The 14,595-nt window shown below is 36.9% G+C and overlaps 2 protein-coding genes across 5 annotated transcripts in view; one reads left to right on the top strand and one right to left on the bottom strand.

The window, feature by feature from the left end:
• Positions 1-14,229, top strand: part of LOC111326066 (C2 domain-containing protein 3) — a 40,741-nt gene extending 26,512 nt beyond the window's left edge. For 3 of the 4 annotated variants that reach the window (XM_088732281.1, XM_088732283.1, XM_088732282.1), the window contains exons 20-36: positions 645-730; positions 1,146-1,201; positions 1,558-1,713; positions 2,291-2,532; positions 3,349-3,615; positions 4,507-4,769; positions 5,191-5,324; positions 5,566-5,931; positions 6,705-6,981; positions 7,148-7,247; positions 8,035-8,267; positions 8,562-8,703; positions 9,490-9,532; positions 9,939-10,111; positions 10,503-10,589; positions 11,136-11,350; positions 12,094-14,229. In XM_088732281.1, the coding sequence (XP_088588407.1) occupies positions 645-730; positions 1,146-1,201; positions 1,558-1,713; positions 2,291-2,532; positions 3,349-3,615; positions 4,507-4,769; positions 5,191-5,324; positions 5,566-5,931; positions 6,705-6,981; positions 7,148-7,247; positions 8,035-8,267; positions 8,562-8,703; positions 9,490-9,532; positions 9,939-10,111; positions 10,503-10,589; positions 11,136-11,350; positions 12,094-13,480 (4,227 nt within the window). In that variant the 3' untranslated portion in view covers positions 13,481-14,229. The remainder of the gene's footprint in view (positions 1-644; positions 731-1,145; positions 1,202-1,557; positions 1,714-2,290; positions 2,533-3,348; positions 3,616-4,506; positions 4,770-5,190; positions 5,325-5,565; positions 5,932-6,704; positions 6,982-7,147; positions 7,248-8,034; positions 8,268-8,561; positions 8,704-9,489; positions 9,533-9,938; positions 10,112-10,502; positions 10,590-11,135; positions 11,351-12,093) is intronic. The other variant, XM_088732284.1, reaches the window with a different exon arrangement.
• The window catches only part of LOC148723568 (uncharacterized), a 401,859-nt gene that overhangs the window by 13,884 nt on the left and 373,380 nt on the right, over positions 1-14,595 (bottom strand). The window lies entirely within an intron of this gene.

The following is a 14,595-nucleotide window of genomic DNA, read 5'->3' on the forward strand; positions in this document are numbered from 1 at the left end:
TACGGGATTTGAACCACTGACCTCTGCGATACTAGTGCAGAGCTCTACCAATTGAGCTAACAAGCAAACTGGGAGCAGGCCGTTAAGTTGATTCGTAATAAACCCGTGATGATAAATCAGATACGATGAATATATGAAATATATGAAATATGTGAATATATACAATAATTTGGATATATCAACAAAGTTGAAATGGTAAATTGGCCACCGTAATGATTACAAAAGCTGACGTTTCGAGCGTTAGCCCTTCGTCAGAGTGAAGGGCTAATGCCCTGACAAAGGGCTAATGCTCTGACGAAGGGCTAACGCTCGAAACGTCAGCTTTTGTAATCGTTACGTTGGCCAATTTACCTTTTCAACTCCATCATTGGAAGAGATGATCTTAAGCTTTGAGGAGGGAATTGAAGCTTGAAATCATAACTCGCTTAGTACCTTTCCATACAATCCCCGATCAATCAAGCCATGAAGCCAAACTCTAAAGTTTATGTCAATTGTGAATCTATGATTTTAATTTTTTGGTGCCAAAGCTTATCTCCTAAACACCTATTCTCCTCACAATAATTATCATATCAAGCAGCCAAGTGATAAGAATGATCATAAAGACTTTCTCTTTTCTTAACTACTGTCTGTCATTACAACAACAGATTGGAGCCATTCTGTCAGTGAAGTGTGGTGGGGAAATTCGATTTGGAATAGAGCCACGCCCCGATCATCATCTTGATCGTCAGAGGCAGGTGTTAAGCTTACAAGAAGTGTCTCTCCTGTCTGACTTTGCTCTACCTAGTAACAATGATTACTGCTCAGGCACCAGCCTGTTCTCCATTTAACAGCTTTGGAGAGGAAAGGGGCTTTCTTGATAAGTATTAGTGATCAGAACTGATTCAATTATCGGTTAATTTTCATATTATAACTCAATTTTGGTGTATAATAAGCAAGGAAAATAAAAATTAACTTCCTTAATTGAATATTTGTTCATTTGTAAATTTATTTGTTTGTTATTTAAGTGATATTCATTCCTCTTAATTTCCCACAGCCAATTCCTCAACTTTTTTTAAGAATTCTTTGGAAGAAAAGAAAACATTCTAAACCCTTCAACTGAGTTTTGTCTTTGAGGTAACTTTTTATGTTTAATTACAATTTTGAAGGGTGAGAGATGGGCAAGAAAGCCAAGGTGCTCAAGTGTCAAGCAATCAAGAACTCAGTAAGAAATAGTTCTTTTATTTGACAGAGTACTTCATCAATTCCACCTACTTTTTTTACTGCAACTTGAGCTTCACTATAATGCACAAGTTACTCTGAGGCTTTTGGCAATGATCCCCCCAAGTAACCAGTGAATCTCTAAGACATTACTCCTGTGTTTTCTTGTTGTTGCAGTGAGGATTAATTTGAAGTGTGAGAATTTATATTATTTTTGTTTTACTGTGTTTTACAGTTGAATGTAATGTTTACCTCCTGCTAATTTTGAGTTGTGAATTCTATTTTACAATTAGGGAACACTAGGGAAGTGAAGTTTAAAGGAAGTCAAGTAATAACTGTAATCCTTTCTTTACATGGTAGTTGAACACCAGTTTGAGATTGTAGTTGAAGATGTCAGAGGTCTGTCTGTGTTTGGCAGCACTGTCTGGGGTGAAACAGACTGTTTTGTTCAGTACCACTTTCCATTCCAAAGCCAAGTGGAACAAGATTCTTCATTAACTAATGGAAGGCATATTGGTAGGAGTTTCAGTCACAGTGCATGTGTTGGCCTCTTGAAATTTCTCTGTACCGACCAATTCATAGATAATGGTCATGTTGAACATGTTCATAGGTTCTAATTATCTGCTTTTGTACTTGAAATATTATTAGTAGTTTTTTATTTTGTCTTTCATGCAACACTGAATGGTAATACAGTGACAAACTGATTTACAGTCTTTGCTCAACTAATTTTGATAATTATAAATATAATATTTAGATAAATATGTTTGAGTATATTTTATATACATATATATATATATATATAAAGTGTGACCTGATTTTCGTAGAACAGTGCTCAATACATAGAAGTAGAGCGAAGTATATTTTGTGGGAGGAAAAAGACAAGTAAACTACAAGTTCATCTCTTAGAAGCCTGTTTCGTGGTCGCCCACTCATCAGGGGATTTATATATATATCCCGCTCAGGGCAAATTTTCTTTTCAAACATTTATTCTCTCTCTCTCTCTCTCTCTCTCTCTATATATATATATATATATATATATATAATATATTTATTTTGTCAGTATTTCTAAAGCCATTCCCTTCTACTTTTCAAGGAATCTTTGACCTTCAGCCTCATCGTACTCCCACCACCCTGTGTTTACCTGATCCAGTATTTCATGATGTGGCAAGACATATATTCAAGCTTCCTTATGGTTTTCCTGTTCAGAAACACTTACTGGCAGCTTTCGCTGGCTCAAAAGTTGCTGTTGCTTCTGTACCAGGGTCTGGTGGGGTGCCTTTTGAGTTGTGGAGAAGATACTATTACCCAAACATTAGAGACCAAATGGTGGCCAAGGTTCAAATCTGTACTGATATCTATTTTTTGTCGAAAGATAATTATGTTCTTTGCCATGTTTTCACTCTTCTTTTCGAGCCAGTGTTTTTTATTGACACAGGCTCTGAATAGTTTCTTTGAAAACTTTGACAGCCACATCCTGCTGTACAAATAGTTGTACAACACCTGTTAGTCCATTTCACTTAATGGAAATTCCACTTTAAGGGTAATTTGAACCAAATCTGGTAAAATTTTAAGAGAATAAATATTTCCCTTTTCAGTTAGAACTGTCTAGCAACAAATAACCAAGGAGAGAGTTAGAATATTTGAAAGAGAGCATGAAAAAAAGAAAAAAAAAACTCGTTCAGAGAAGGAAAAAAATTGAAACAACCAAGGAATGTCTTCTATTCATGAAATCTTACAGAATTTGTTATTGTCCATACTCCTATTTGTTTGAGGTACAGCCACAAGGCGCTGGTCTGTTCATATATCTTATTAATCAAGCGTGAGGGCCGTACTGGGAGAATATCGGCCTGAGGTCTTGACAGTACAGACCGAGCACAGCAAGGTCCATACAAAAAAGACCGTGGGCCGATCTTCTTCCAGTACAGTCCCGAGCAAGCTTGGTTAATAAGAGATTTATTATACGACTGAAGTTCAAAGGGACACAAGAGCGGTGTCATTCGGGACCATTCGGGACAGTGCCCGGTCCAATACTTAGAGAATATTAACCAGCAATAGAGCATTTTGATTGGTTGATTTTAGTTATTGGCCCTCTGACTGCCCAAGTCGTGTAATAATGTCTGTTAACATTGTTTTATCAATTTATCTTGTTAGGCAAGCCTGCCTCTTGCCAAGCTATGCGCAATGGTAACCATGCAGAAACAAGGGGAGGCTAATATCCAGACATTCTCCTTGCCACTGGCAGTTCTTGCTGGAGATGAGATGGATGGTATCCGACAGGGTAGAATAAAAGACACTGGTCTGCTTGATGTTATTGTCAAGTACAAACAAGTGAAAGTGGAGCTTACAGCAGAAGTAAAGAAAGAAGATGACAGTCATGTGTGTTTATCATTCGAAGTATTTCGTGCTTGTGGACTACAGGTAAAGAAGCTTCCCTGCTTTCTTCAACTTTTCAGCAAACATGGCGTATAGTGTTAGCTCTAATGGATCCATGTAATTTGGTCTTTATTTTTTAAAGTCGTTGCCTTTGATAATCAATTATTTTATATATATTTTATGTATCATTTTTATATATATTTTATGTATCATTCTTCAATTCCCTAAATCAGTGGACACATTTCTTTTCAAGTTTACAATTTCCCATCCTGTGTCATACGTGGAGTTGGCTGCCTGTTTTAAAATGGTAAAGGTGAAGGAAAAGTCAGCATATCGCTCAGAAGACCCTTGCAGCAGGTGCTTTTACTGTTTCAATGGCATCAAGCAACTTAGGAATATAGCTATTCCCTGCCCCTCAGACAATATGAGCCCTTCTTTGGTTTAGGAGAACAGTTAATGTAAATCAATAGAGAACAAAAAGACAAAAGAATAAGGAAAACAATGAAAACAATATTTTTATTGGCAAAGCAATGTTCCATTGTGGTGTGTCCTGTGTCTTGTAAGAAGGAGCCACAATCTGCCAGTCCATGGCAGGTTTACCATGTGGTATTCTGCTAGGTTTACCTGACAGTTTATTGGGCCTATTTATACTTTGTGGAGAGGGCAATACAAGACTCTTGCCCATCACAGTGACTTACCCAGGGCTTTTGATGTGAAGTCCAGGTGTCGAATGGCAAGGACAACTCAGTGAACAACGTGAACAGTCTTTATTTCCAAACTCGAGCACGAGGAGCCCGCTCTAAGTAACTACAACGTGATGCCTGTAGCCCGTATGTAGTTTCTCTCAGTGGGGGCCTAAGTACAGGTGACAGGCCAACACAGGCACTAAACACTAAACCTCACCTCACCTCTGCTATTAACATTTTTGGGTTGTAGGCAGCAGCAGTTCTTCATGCCAAATCCAACCCCAGCCTTTCCTACCCTGCAGAGGTTGGTGTAAATGCTTACTTGGTAATCCAGGTCCCACTTGGAAAGAAGCACAAACATGTAACCAGGACTGTGGCACGAACATTCACCCCTGAGTTTTCATATAATGCAGACATCTCTTTGCTATTAGTTACACCATCTGGTGTAAATGGCAGAGGAGATTTGAGTTTAGCTGAACAACTTGAAGATTCTGAAGTGGTGTTTGAAGTTTGGTAAGTTTCACAAAAGTTCACAATTTGACATTGGCTCATGAAATTACACATGATAAACTTTTTGGGAACCACGTAGTGTAGACCTGGCACTGATCTGAAATTTTGAAATACCTGGTACTACGTTGAATATTGAACCACCACAAACATGGAGATATGGGAAAGGTAACCATGTTTATTTGAATAGCTTTGTAAGAGGTTTCCTCAAGTCAAATGAAATAGAAGAGCTTTAATCAAGCACTTGTTTCACTTGTCATTTAAAAGTCAAGTATTTTGTACATTCTGGAAATGTCATAGTTGAAATGGGGAGAGGGAAGATGGTGAATGTTTTGGATTCACAAAGACTAAACACTAGATTTATTCTTGACACAGTGTACTTGAATTTTCCATAAAATTTGTTATGCTGCTTTAAATTAATAACCAGGCATCAAATGTCACGAGAAAGGAGGAGTGACCAGTTGGGTAGATCAGAAGCAGAGACCAACTGTGGAACTCAGAGGGATGTATTACTTGGAGTGGCTAGAGTACCACTTGTTAAACTTCTTGCTCATAACAGAGGTTTGTTGACTCTTTTATATGGTGGGTGGTAAGTTTTTTCATCCCATAAATTGGTTAGACTCATTCAATTTCTCTTCATTCAATTTCTGTTCATATTTATTAAAATTAGTGTATTAATGAACACGAGGGATCTGAGACAATCAGCAGTTTCAAGGGAGTTCTGTTCAGCATATTCCCTTTCTTTTTGTAATTAATGTAAGTGCCTATGTTGGTTAATGATAGATAGTTTTTTTTAATTCAGGTATTAAAGGATGGTTCCCAATACACTGGCCAGGAGAACAGGACACACTTGATGCTTCACCTCATAATGAGATAAACAAGGTTGTTGGAGGGTTGGAACTTGGTATTACTTTCTCCAAAACAGAGGATAGGGATCATGTGATTCATATATCAAGAGGACTTGGCTGGTCTCCACCACCTGAGGTGGATTGTGATGAAGTCTGGTTGGACAGAGAAAAGCTTTCTCTGAACAAGCACTGGACATTTTGTATCAAAATCAGCTCAGCATGGATTCCTTCATCAGAATTAAAACCTTTTTGTGCTTCAGCAAAAACTACAGAGAAGCTCAAGACGAAAGGTTATGCCAGATATAAACTCTACAATAAAGGTAACTGCATAATATATAGGTGTTGCTCACTTCTATGTTGTCTTCCACTGGGATAAATGGTTTCAATGGCAACATGTTTAGGATGTAATGGTTGGAGTCTTTCAAAAGAAATATTACTGGACATGTTTTTTTGCTGAAATTCAAGAACTCCAAGGAAAAGCTGTTAATCAGAATTTTCTATGTGGACAAATTGAGGTGAGAAAACATGGCAGCCTGTTTCCATCCTGTTGTGCACATCCATATACATCTCACCTGGATACTTTAAGGTGCTGTGGCCCACAAAAAGAGTGATTGACTTTTTAACTTTGAAGATTGAACTGACAATTTCTTTTGATATTGATGGATATGTGAGAGGTTTTTCATCTAAATTCATGCATGTTAATTCTACTACAACCTTTTCAATGGGCAGTGTGTAATATGAGACACACCACACCAAACTGTCAAACTTTGTTTTTGTTGCAGTCTACGGCCAACTTCAGGAATTCTGTATAGATGACAGCAGTGGTTATGTAATGCCCATAATTTTGACAGTTTCAACCTGGTTTGGTGTGGCAAGAGAACTTTGATAACTCAGTAAACTGTTTTTTCTTGTAGAAAATGAAATAAGACAATCTAATAAACCAAAAGGGAATGACTTGTGTGCCAAAGAACACCACCTAGTTGCGGTCTAAACTGCAATGTACATTGGTATCGAGAAAAAAAAAATTAAATAAATTTCTCATTGTAATGTCTTTTAAAATGCCTGTGATTTTTCTTATTGTTCTTTATTGCAGTTCCCATATGCTCCAGAATGTCTTCTGTGAAAGATTGTGGTGATGATAAATTCATCTGTGAGCTGAAACACTGTAAAGAAATTGTACTACCGGCATCACACTCTCTAAGTTGGCACATGAGGGAAGAGTCTTTGGAGATCCAGCTATGGCTTAGCAGTGGAGGGCAAACTGCAGACACAAAATCTAAAAAGAGGGATAGATTGGTTGGATCAGCGTATTTAGATGTCTCATCATTACTTGCCTCCAAACAAAGGAAACATACTATTAGGCAAATAAGGTGAGAGTTCATTTTCACTTCTGCCAAGATTCTTCTTTTTTGCCTTGTTGTCTGTGTCAAGGTTGTATGTTTTCTTTTTGTTCTAACCATTTGTTTACATGAGATATCTTTAAATAAGACAGCCAATTTATTAATGTGATTATTGAAACAAATAATTGTTTTCCAGTGGGTTGTACCCACTCTTCAGATCTGGGGCAAGTAACTTGTTTGGTGGATGTATCCATGTTCAGTCATTTGTTAAAGTTGAGGATACCAGTGAGCATGAGGTAAGTCCTCAGTACTTTGACGCTCAATAAGTTTTATTTATAAACAAAGAAAAAATTATTATGAAAATAGCATGATGGCAACCTGTAGACTCTGATCTTTATAAACATTTGAATTTTTGTGTGTCTTTTTTAGAAGGGCAATTTTTTCAAAACCAGTTGTAAAATGTACTGGTATATCACATGAAGCTGTGGCATGTTTTTAAAACTTTCTATGCTTGCATTTGAGTCTCATTTCTATCAAAATAATGGGGATGGGAATCTAGCAATGGACATTCGTCTAGGTGGCTCTTCTTGTCCTCTCTTTCCAGACCAGGTTAGAACTTGGAATGTTGGTTTTTGTAGAGGGAGTAAAACTGAAGGACCCAGTGAAAAACCCTCAGAACAAGGGTGAGAACCAACTATGAACTCGCCCTACATGTGACACCAGGTCTGGGAATCAAACATGGGTCACAATGGTGGGAGGCAAGTGTTCTCACCAGTGTGCCATACCAGCCCAAAATTATAATTATTCTCTTTAATTCAGAACTTGTAAAATACCAATAATGCCTGCATCAGTTGATCATTAGTTTTAGATGGTGAAGGTATTATGCAAAGACAGTTTCTCTTTGGAATTCTTTTTTTTGTTTTTGAAAAATGGACACTGCCTTAAAGGGTAAAGGAGTATCTGGTTTGTCTTATAACTTAGTTAAATCAAATGAATTATTGGAACAAGCAATGTGGAGTACTAGTTGGAATGTTTACTTTTGCAAACTATGTTATTAATTTTATTTGTTTGACTTTTGTTTAGTCTTTAAGCTCGGATGAATCCATCGATGCTAGTTCTATTCTTAAGGATCAAACTGCAGACAGCAGATTAAAAATTCCCTATCAAGACCAGGTGTCATCAGTTGAACCAACGCAGCAACACCAATCCAACAGGCAGTTGCCAGTCACTGAAGCTATTGATGACACATTCATGGCCCATGTCATAATTGAACAAGCACTACACCTTCCTACTGTTTCTGGAACCAGTGAAAACAGGTATAAATTGGTTACAATGGAGAAACAAAATTCTTGTTCACCAACAACTCTATATTAATTATAGATTGTTGCAGTTATCAAGGCCTTCCAAGGTGCCCAGCATGGTCTTATGAATATTTCTGCCATGGCATTCTTATTTCTTTTTACTATTCTGAAGTGTTGAAAGAATTAATGCCATTCTGAGTTACTATAATTCTGATTCATCAGAAGCCATCTTACAGAGGAATAGATGTAAAATTGTGTATAGTAGACATAATATTTTGAAGTCTTACACGTTCCAATCTTTGTCTCCAGAGTAATGCCCAATGTGTATGTGTCTTACCAGACACTACCATCAATATCCCCAGCTTGCACACCAGTTGTTATGTGTTCATCCAGCCCAAGATGGGAGTATCAGAAAATGGAGAGAATCATTAACTCTCCAACTAAATTACAGGTAAAGCCCTATTGCTATTTTGTTTAGGAAAAACATTGTTTTGCTAGCCTGTTTTATTTGCTGTTTGGAAACATTCAGGGGGGACCTTAAGAAGTAAAAATGAGATTATTGTGGGAGATATGTTCCTTGTTTATGGTCATTGTTTTATGCAAGACATTGGGCTGTTAAAGTGCCTCTTCTGACCTAGGAAAGTAAAGGGATGTGTCAAGGCAGAGTAGCAACACTGCACTGCACTGATTGGCCATACTGCACAAACTAGGATAAGCTTTGGAATAATAACAATAATAACTTTTATTTATATAGTGCTTATATCTTAAATTCATGGCGCTTTACAACACTGTATGGGGGACTTTACCAGACTGCTAAGCAGTTTACAATCAAATAAAGGCGAATATAACAGATGCCCAGTAAACAGGCCACACCACATCACAGTAATCTCGTGAAGTGGGTTTTTTAACGTTGATTTAGTTAGGCAAACCAAATCAACTAATCAATAGATGCAGGAGACGGGACCTTTATTTATTCGTCCCTATCCAAGAAGACTAGAATATCTAACCATTTCTTGATCGATGGTATAGAAAGGTAGTATATTCTTCTCAATTATTTTAAGAACCCGAGTGTTGGTCCGGCCAGGGCTCGAACCCTTGACCTCCTGCACAACAGTCCGGCACTTAACCAATTGAGCTAACCGGGAGGCGGAAACTATGTGAGACAGTCTTGTCTAACAAGTGAAATTGTACCACATTAAATTTTGTGTCATTACATCTTTGTTTTGGACATGCCAAGGATTTTCAGTTCAAGGTGTGGCATTCCTCAGAAGCCAAGAAAGGTAAACAAAATCATTCAGTAACAGATATGAGATGAAACTGTTTTCTTAAGGAGCAAAAAGTAGGTCTGTTGTTTTCAGTCGGTGGTTAAAGATTTTAAAATTCACATGTAATTGGCAACTGAAAAAACCTATCACTCATTTGCTTGGAAGGGAACAGGGCTTGATGGTAGCCCACTAGCCACAGACAAGTAGAAATTCAGTTTTTGTGAGTGGTTTTCAATTTCCACCGGCCAGTTTGACTAGAAACAAACTGAAATTGTCATAACATCTAAGATGTCACTAGCTACTTGACTAGTTAGTTAAAAAGTTAGTGTTTAGCTCTGAGGGGAGTTGATTGACAGTGTCTACTGTAATTATCAAGAGAATAAAGAGATTATAAACATCATTTCTAATCTGTTTTCCACAGGCAAAGACAATACAGGTTCACAGTCCTTTGAACCTAGGGTAGATAGCTCTAGCGAGGACCGTTTGATTGGGTCTGTGTCATTTGATTTATCACCATTGTTGGCTGGTATGCGACAGCTCATTGGCTGGTACAATGTTACTGATTTTAATGGAGACTGTCAAGGACAGATTAAGGTAATTAATTAACACCATGATAGAGAAAGAGATTCATGTATTTTCTTTTTATTAGAAAATCAGTTATTGGAAAACTTTTGAACGGATGTAGCATGTTAGTGATAAATCTCCTTTTCTGTGCTATAGTTTGTAAACTTTGTCCATGTTGAATTCGGTTTTTCAGTGAGCATTTTTTCTACTGTTTGATTGTTTAAGTTTAATACACTAACATATGGTTATTTTCTAAGCCTCCTCAATTCTTCAGTCTATAAAGTAACTTTTTGGTCTTTAATTAATCAACTTATGTGATATTATACTAAAACAATATTTACCTCAGTGTCAGTGAAAGTGTTTTAATGGTTTATTTTCACTCCAATGAGAAGTAACATTGTTTAATTCATTTGGTATCCAGCTTGGCATTTGTCCTGTAAATCCTCTCTCTCCAACAAGAAGTTTCACGAGTTCAAGAGTAACACACAGCCAAGTACCAAAACAAGATGTAAGTAGCGTTTTTTGATTATTGTTTTTCATGACTACAGTCAGAAATAAATTAGCCAATACATAACTATTAAAATCTCAACATTCTGAAATGGCATGCTGATATTGGTTGATCCTAACACCCTTTGTTTCACCTCCTCCTCCTCCTCCTCCTCCTTGATCTTCCCCAGTGCAGTGTTTCACTTTGTTTTCTGTGATTGTACAACTGTTACATTGGATGGGGGAAGGGAGGTACTGTAGCAAACTGCACTTCAATTTAAACTTCATTTCTAAATACTTTTAAGTGGCTACATAGAGATCATGGGTCACAAATTTTTTTCTCCTATTTAGGTCCTTTTAATCTCAGTCAAGAAGAATTAAGACATAGTTTTCCCTTTGGAGGGTTTTCTTTTGTTGTTTGTTTGCTTTTTTGTTTTGTTTTGGAGTTTTTCCTGCATGACAAAAGTATTATGAGAGATGTTAAGCAAGAATATTTTTAGTAACTACTTTAAGTCTAATCCATGTAACCCAGGCTCAGTTATTTATGTCATCTAACCAATTACGCTAGGCACCCTACATCACACCTCTGCTGAAAAGTCAACGAGAAAATGGTTCTAATTACCAAATTCAGAGAGGCAATCCTCTGGCAAGTCAGTTGCAAGGATGTTTTGAACATTCTACTGGTTTCAGGCTGCATTCAGCTAAAGAGTTAAGAATGACAACAGAAGAAGAAACAGAAGCAGTCTCAAGTTGTTCCTCATCACTTCTCTTTTCTCAGCTAAGGTCTGTAAGGATCATGAAGGAGATCTGTTTTGTTCTTATAATTTGAATATATCAACAAAGTTGAAATGGTAAATTGGCCACCATTACGATTATAAAAGCTGATGTTTCGAGCAATAGCCCTTCATTGGAGCAAAGGGCTAATGAAGGGCTAACGCTCAAAACGTCAGCTTTTATAATCATAACGGTGGCCAATTTACCATTTCAACTTTGTTGATATATTCAAATGATTTCGTTACCCCCACCAACACAGCCCCAAAAAGTTTCTTTAGAAACTATCAACCTTTATTCATTTGTTTTGTTCTTACTTTACTTTCCTCTGGGCTTACAAAATTTATGTGATAGAACTTTGTAGAGCTGTATAGTGAACAAAACATTACCTGTCCACTGACAGATACAAAATTATCTCCTCTTGTTGATATAACTTGTGTCCACATGTCAAGTGGAAAATTCTATGAAATGGCTACATTTTTATTTGGTTAGTTATTGACAATCCATTGCCTGATAAATTATTGCAACCATACTTTTTGTACTTGGTGCTTCAAACTTGAAATCAATCAACAATTCCCAGTTGTTGCTATGCAAGTAAAGTCATTTTCCTTGATGAAGGAAATCACCATAGCAACCATATAGTATCTTATTACACCCTTAATTTTAGCTCTAGGTGCCTTTAACTAAAATTTGAGCTGAGAGACCCCTTCCTTTTTGTCCTAGCTTTAAGTCTCACTTAATAATTTTGTTTTCAGGCTTAATATGAAGGAACTAGACATTCTACAGCAAAATTTAACCATCAAATTAAGATCAAATCCTGTCAGTAGTGATGATGGCTGCAATCAGGAAGATTCACATGCCTCTCACCACCCACCGTACTTTTTTTCTGGCAGAGATGAAACCACAAGTTTTCCTTTAGAATCTTCAAGAACATTGAGAACAGACAACAAAGGTGATATCTTGGAAGAAAAGTCGACTGAAACTGAATTCAAAGAGAGTGGTAATGAACATGTGGAGTTGAATGGCAAACAAATGACTCTAGTCAGAAATGATGATTACAAAGTCACTCCTCCAAAACTGTCTCCAGAATTGAAACAAACTGGTAGCTTTGTTGATTATGAAAAAACTGCTCTAAGAAGTGCTGATTATGTGCAGGATAGTGGAGCAACAATACTTACTCATTGTGAACTTCAAGAACCTTTTGCAAAATGTAGAGAGGATTATTTAAAACATGCTTCAGTTTTGGTTAGTTTGCCTGAGGAGAAGAACCAATTATCTGTTGTTCAAGATTGTCAGCTGCCCGTAAAAAGTGAACCTTCCCTCACTGATATTTCAGGAGACCTTTCAGTTGGTGGATATGTTCAGGACAACACTAATGACACTAGGTTTGCTGATTTGAAAGACAGCTGGCTCAGCAGTGAAGAAGAAGAAAACTCAGATTTGAGCCAGGCTGAAAAGCCTGGCATGTTAAATTCTAACACACATACAGCTGGTGAACTGAAGAGCATTACTGCTACAAACTTTCATAACACGGAAAGTGGAGTGAGTGAGCAGGATCATGATTTTTCTGGTACTTTTGGCAATAAAGGTGAACACCACAAGGATGTCCATGTGATTTCAAGTGAAGCTGAAAGGAAACAATCATGTAATGATGATAGCATTGGGAGTAATGATAGTGATGAAGATTTCACTAGAATAACCAGTCTTGGATCAGGTGGTATTACTGCAGCGGGCAGAAGAATGATATCGGAACACAGTAACATTAATGAAACCCACTCAAACAAACATGGCTCTAATAACAGTTTGACTCCAAATGAAATGGTAAAACAAGATTCATTACCTAGATATCCTCCATCTTACCAGCAGACAAGTGCTATGTTGCCAAATTTCTTTATGCCTTCAGAACAACTAGCAGAGTCTATGAGGGCACTTAGGCTGGGATCTTCAAACACATCTTCACATTCTAAGCTGTTGGCTCATTCACAACATACAAGAAACAACCAATGCACAAAAGAAAACTTGACTGAGAAATTTGCTAGAAGGAAACATTATAAGGCTAAAAGAGATGAAAGACCCCCGATCTCCACTTCAGAGGTGGATAGGATTGCTAAAATTTTCAAGTTGAATTCTGGGAGTCTGTAAGACTGTATGAGTTCTTTCTCTTGTAATTAAACAATGTGATGCAACCATTTTGTATTTTAATGATCATGTTTATGATTTCATTCTCATTCAAATTTTAAAATGAAAAAAAAAAAACACTGGCAGCTATTGATTTTCTATGTGGAACTTCTTTCTGCCCACATAATTTGGGCTATATGCTAAGTACTCGTTCCAGATCATGTGAAATCCTCATGATGTTTGAAAATCGGTGGTGCATTCAAACATGAATATGATTAACATCAATAGAAAATAATCCCTTGAGTATTGTCACAGGATCAATAATTTGAAAAGAAAGACAACCTGAAGGTGAATTAGATGTTTCATAAAGAACAAGAGTAGCTACATGTTATTTGAAGTTGAGGATCTTAGCAAAGGAAAAATATAATGCAGGCATACATAACATTTTTTCTTGGAGACCAATTTTTTATGGTAAATATTTGTCCCATCCTATTTATCAGGTTGGTGCAGTCTCTTGAGTGATTGTTGCAAATAATGTTTTATTGTTAGGCAGTTGGATTCCTGAAAGAAACATGTTCTCTCCCATTTGTTTTGAATGCCTATAAGACACATAAAGTGCTTTTCCTTTTTTTCTTATTTGCAAAAAGATCATGAGATAGATTAGTATGAAATTGTGGCCAATTAACCCCAGTGGCTCACAGTCGACTCAAGTTCAAGATGTACAAGAACCTTGTCCATAGGAGTTTTTATTAATAAATATTCACAAGTGGTTACATGGTTATGCAATGCAAACCTAGAACACTTTGCTTTATACTCTTTCTCTCATTCTCTCCACCATCTCTCCATCTATACACACACATATATATATATATATATATATATATATATAAGTGTAAAACAAGTGTAAAACGATGAAACATGAAGCAAATTTCTAACTGTTCCAGCTTTAATGTGGCGACGTTTTGGCCTTCGGCCTTCTTCAGGCGGAACGTATTTACATAAAAACTAAAAATCCTGGGAGCTCATCATTTGGTGTACCTTTTTATTCTGTATATATAGATATATTGTGGGAGGAAAAAGACAAGTAAACTACAAGTTCATCCCTACAAGCCTGTTTCGTGGTCGCCCACTCATCAGGG

This window comes from Stylophora pistillata, chromosome 9, assembly GCF_964205215.1.
Source record: "Stylophora pistillata chromosome 9, jaStyPist1.2, whole genome shotgun sequence".
Taxonomy (NCBI): Eukaryota; Metazoa; Cnidaria; class Anthozoa; order Scleractinia; family Pocilloporidae; genus Stylophora; species Stylophora pistillata.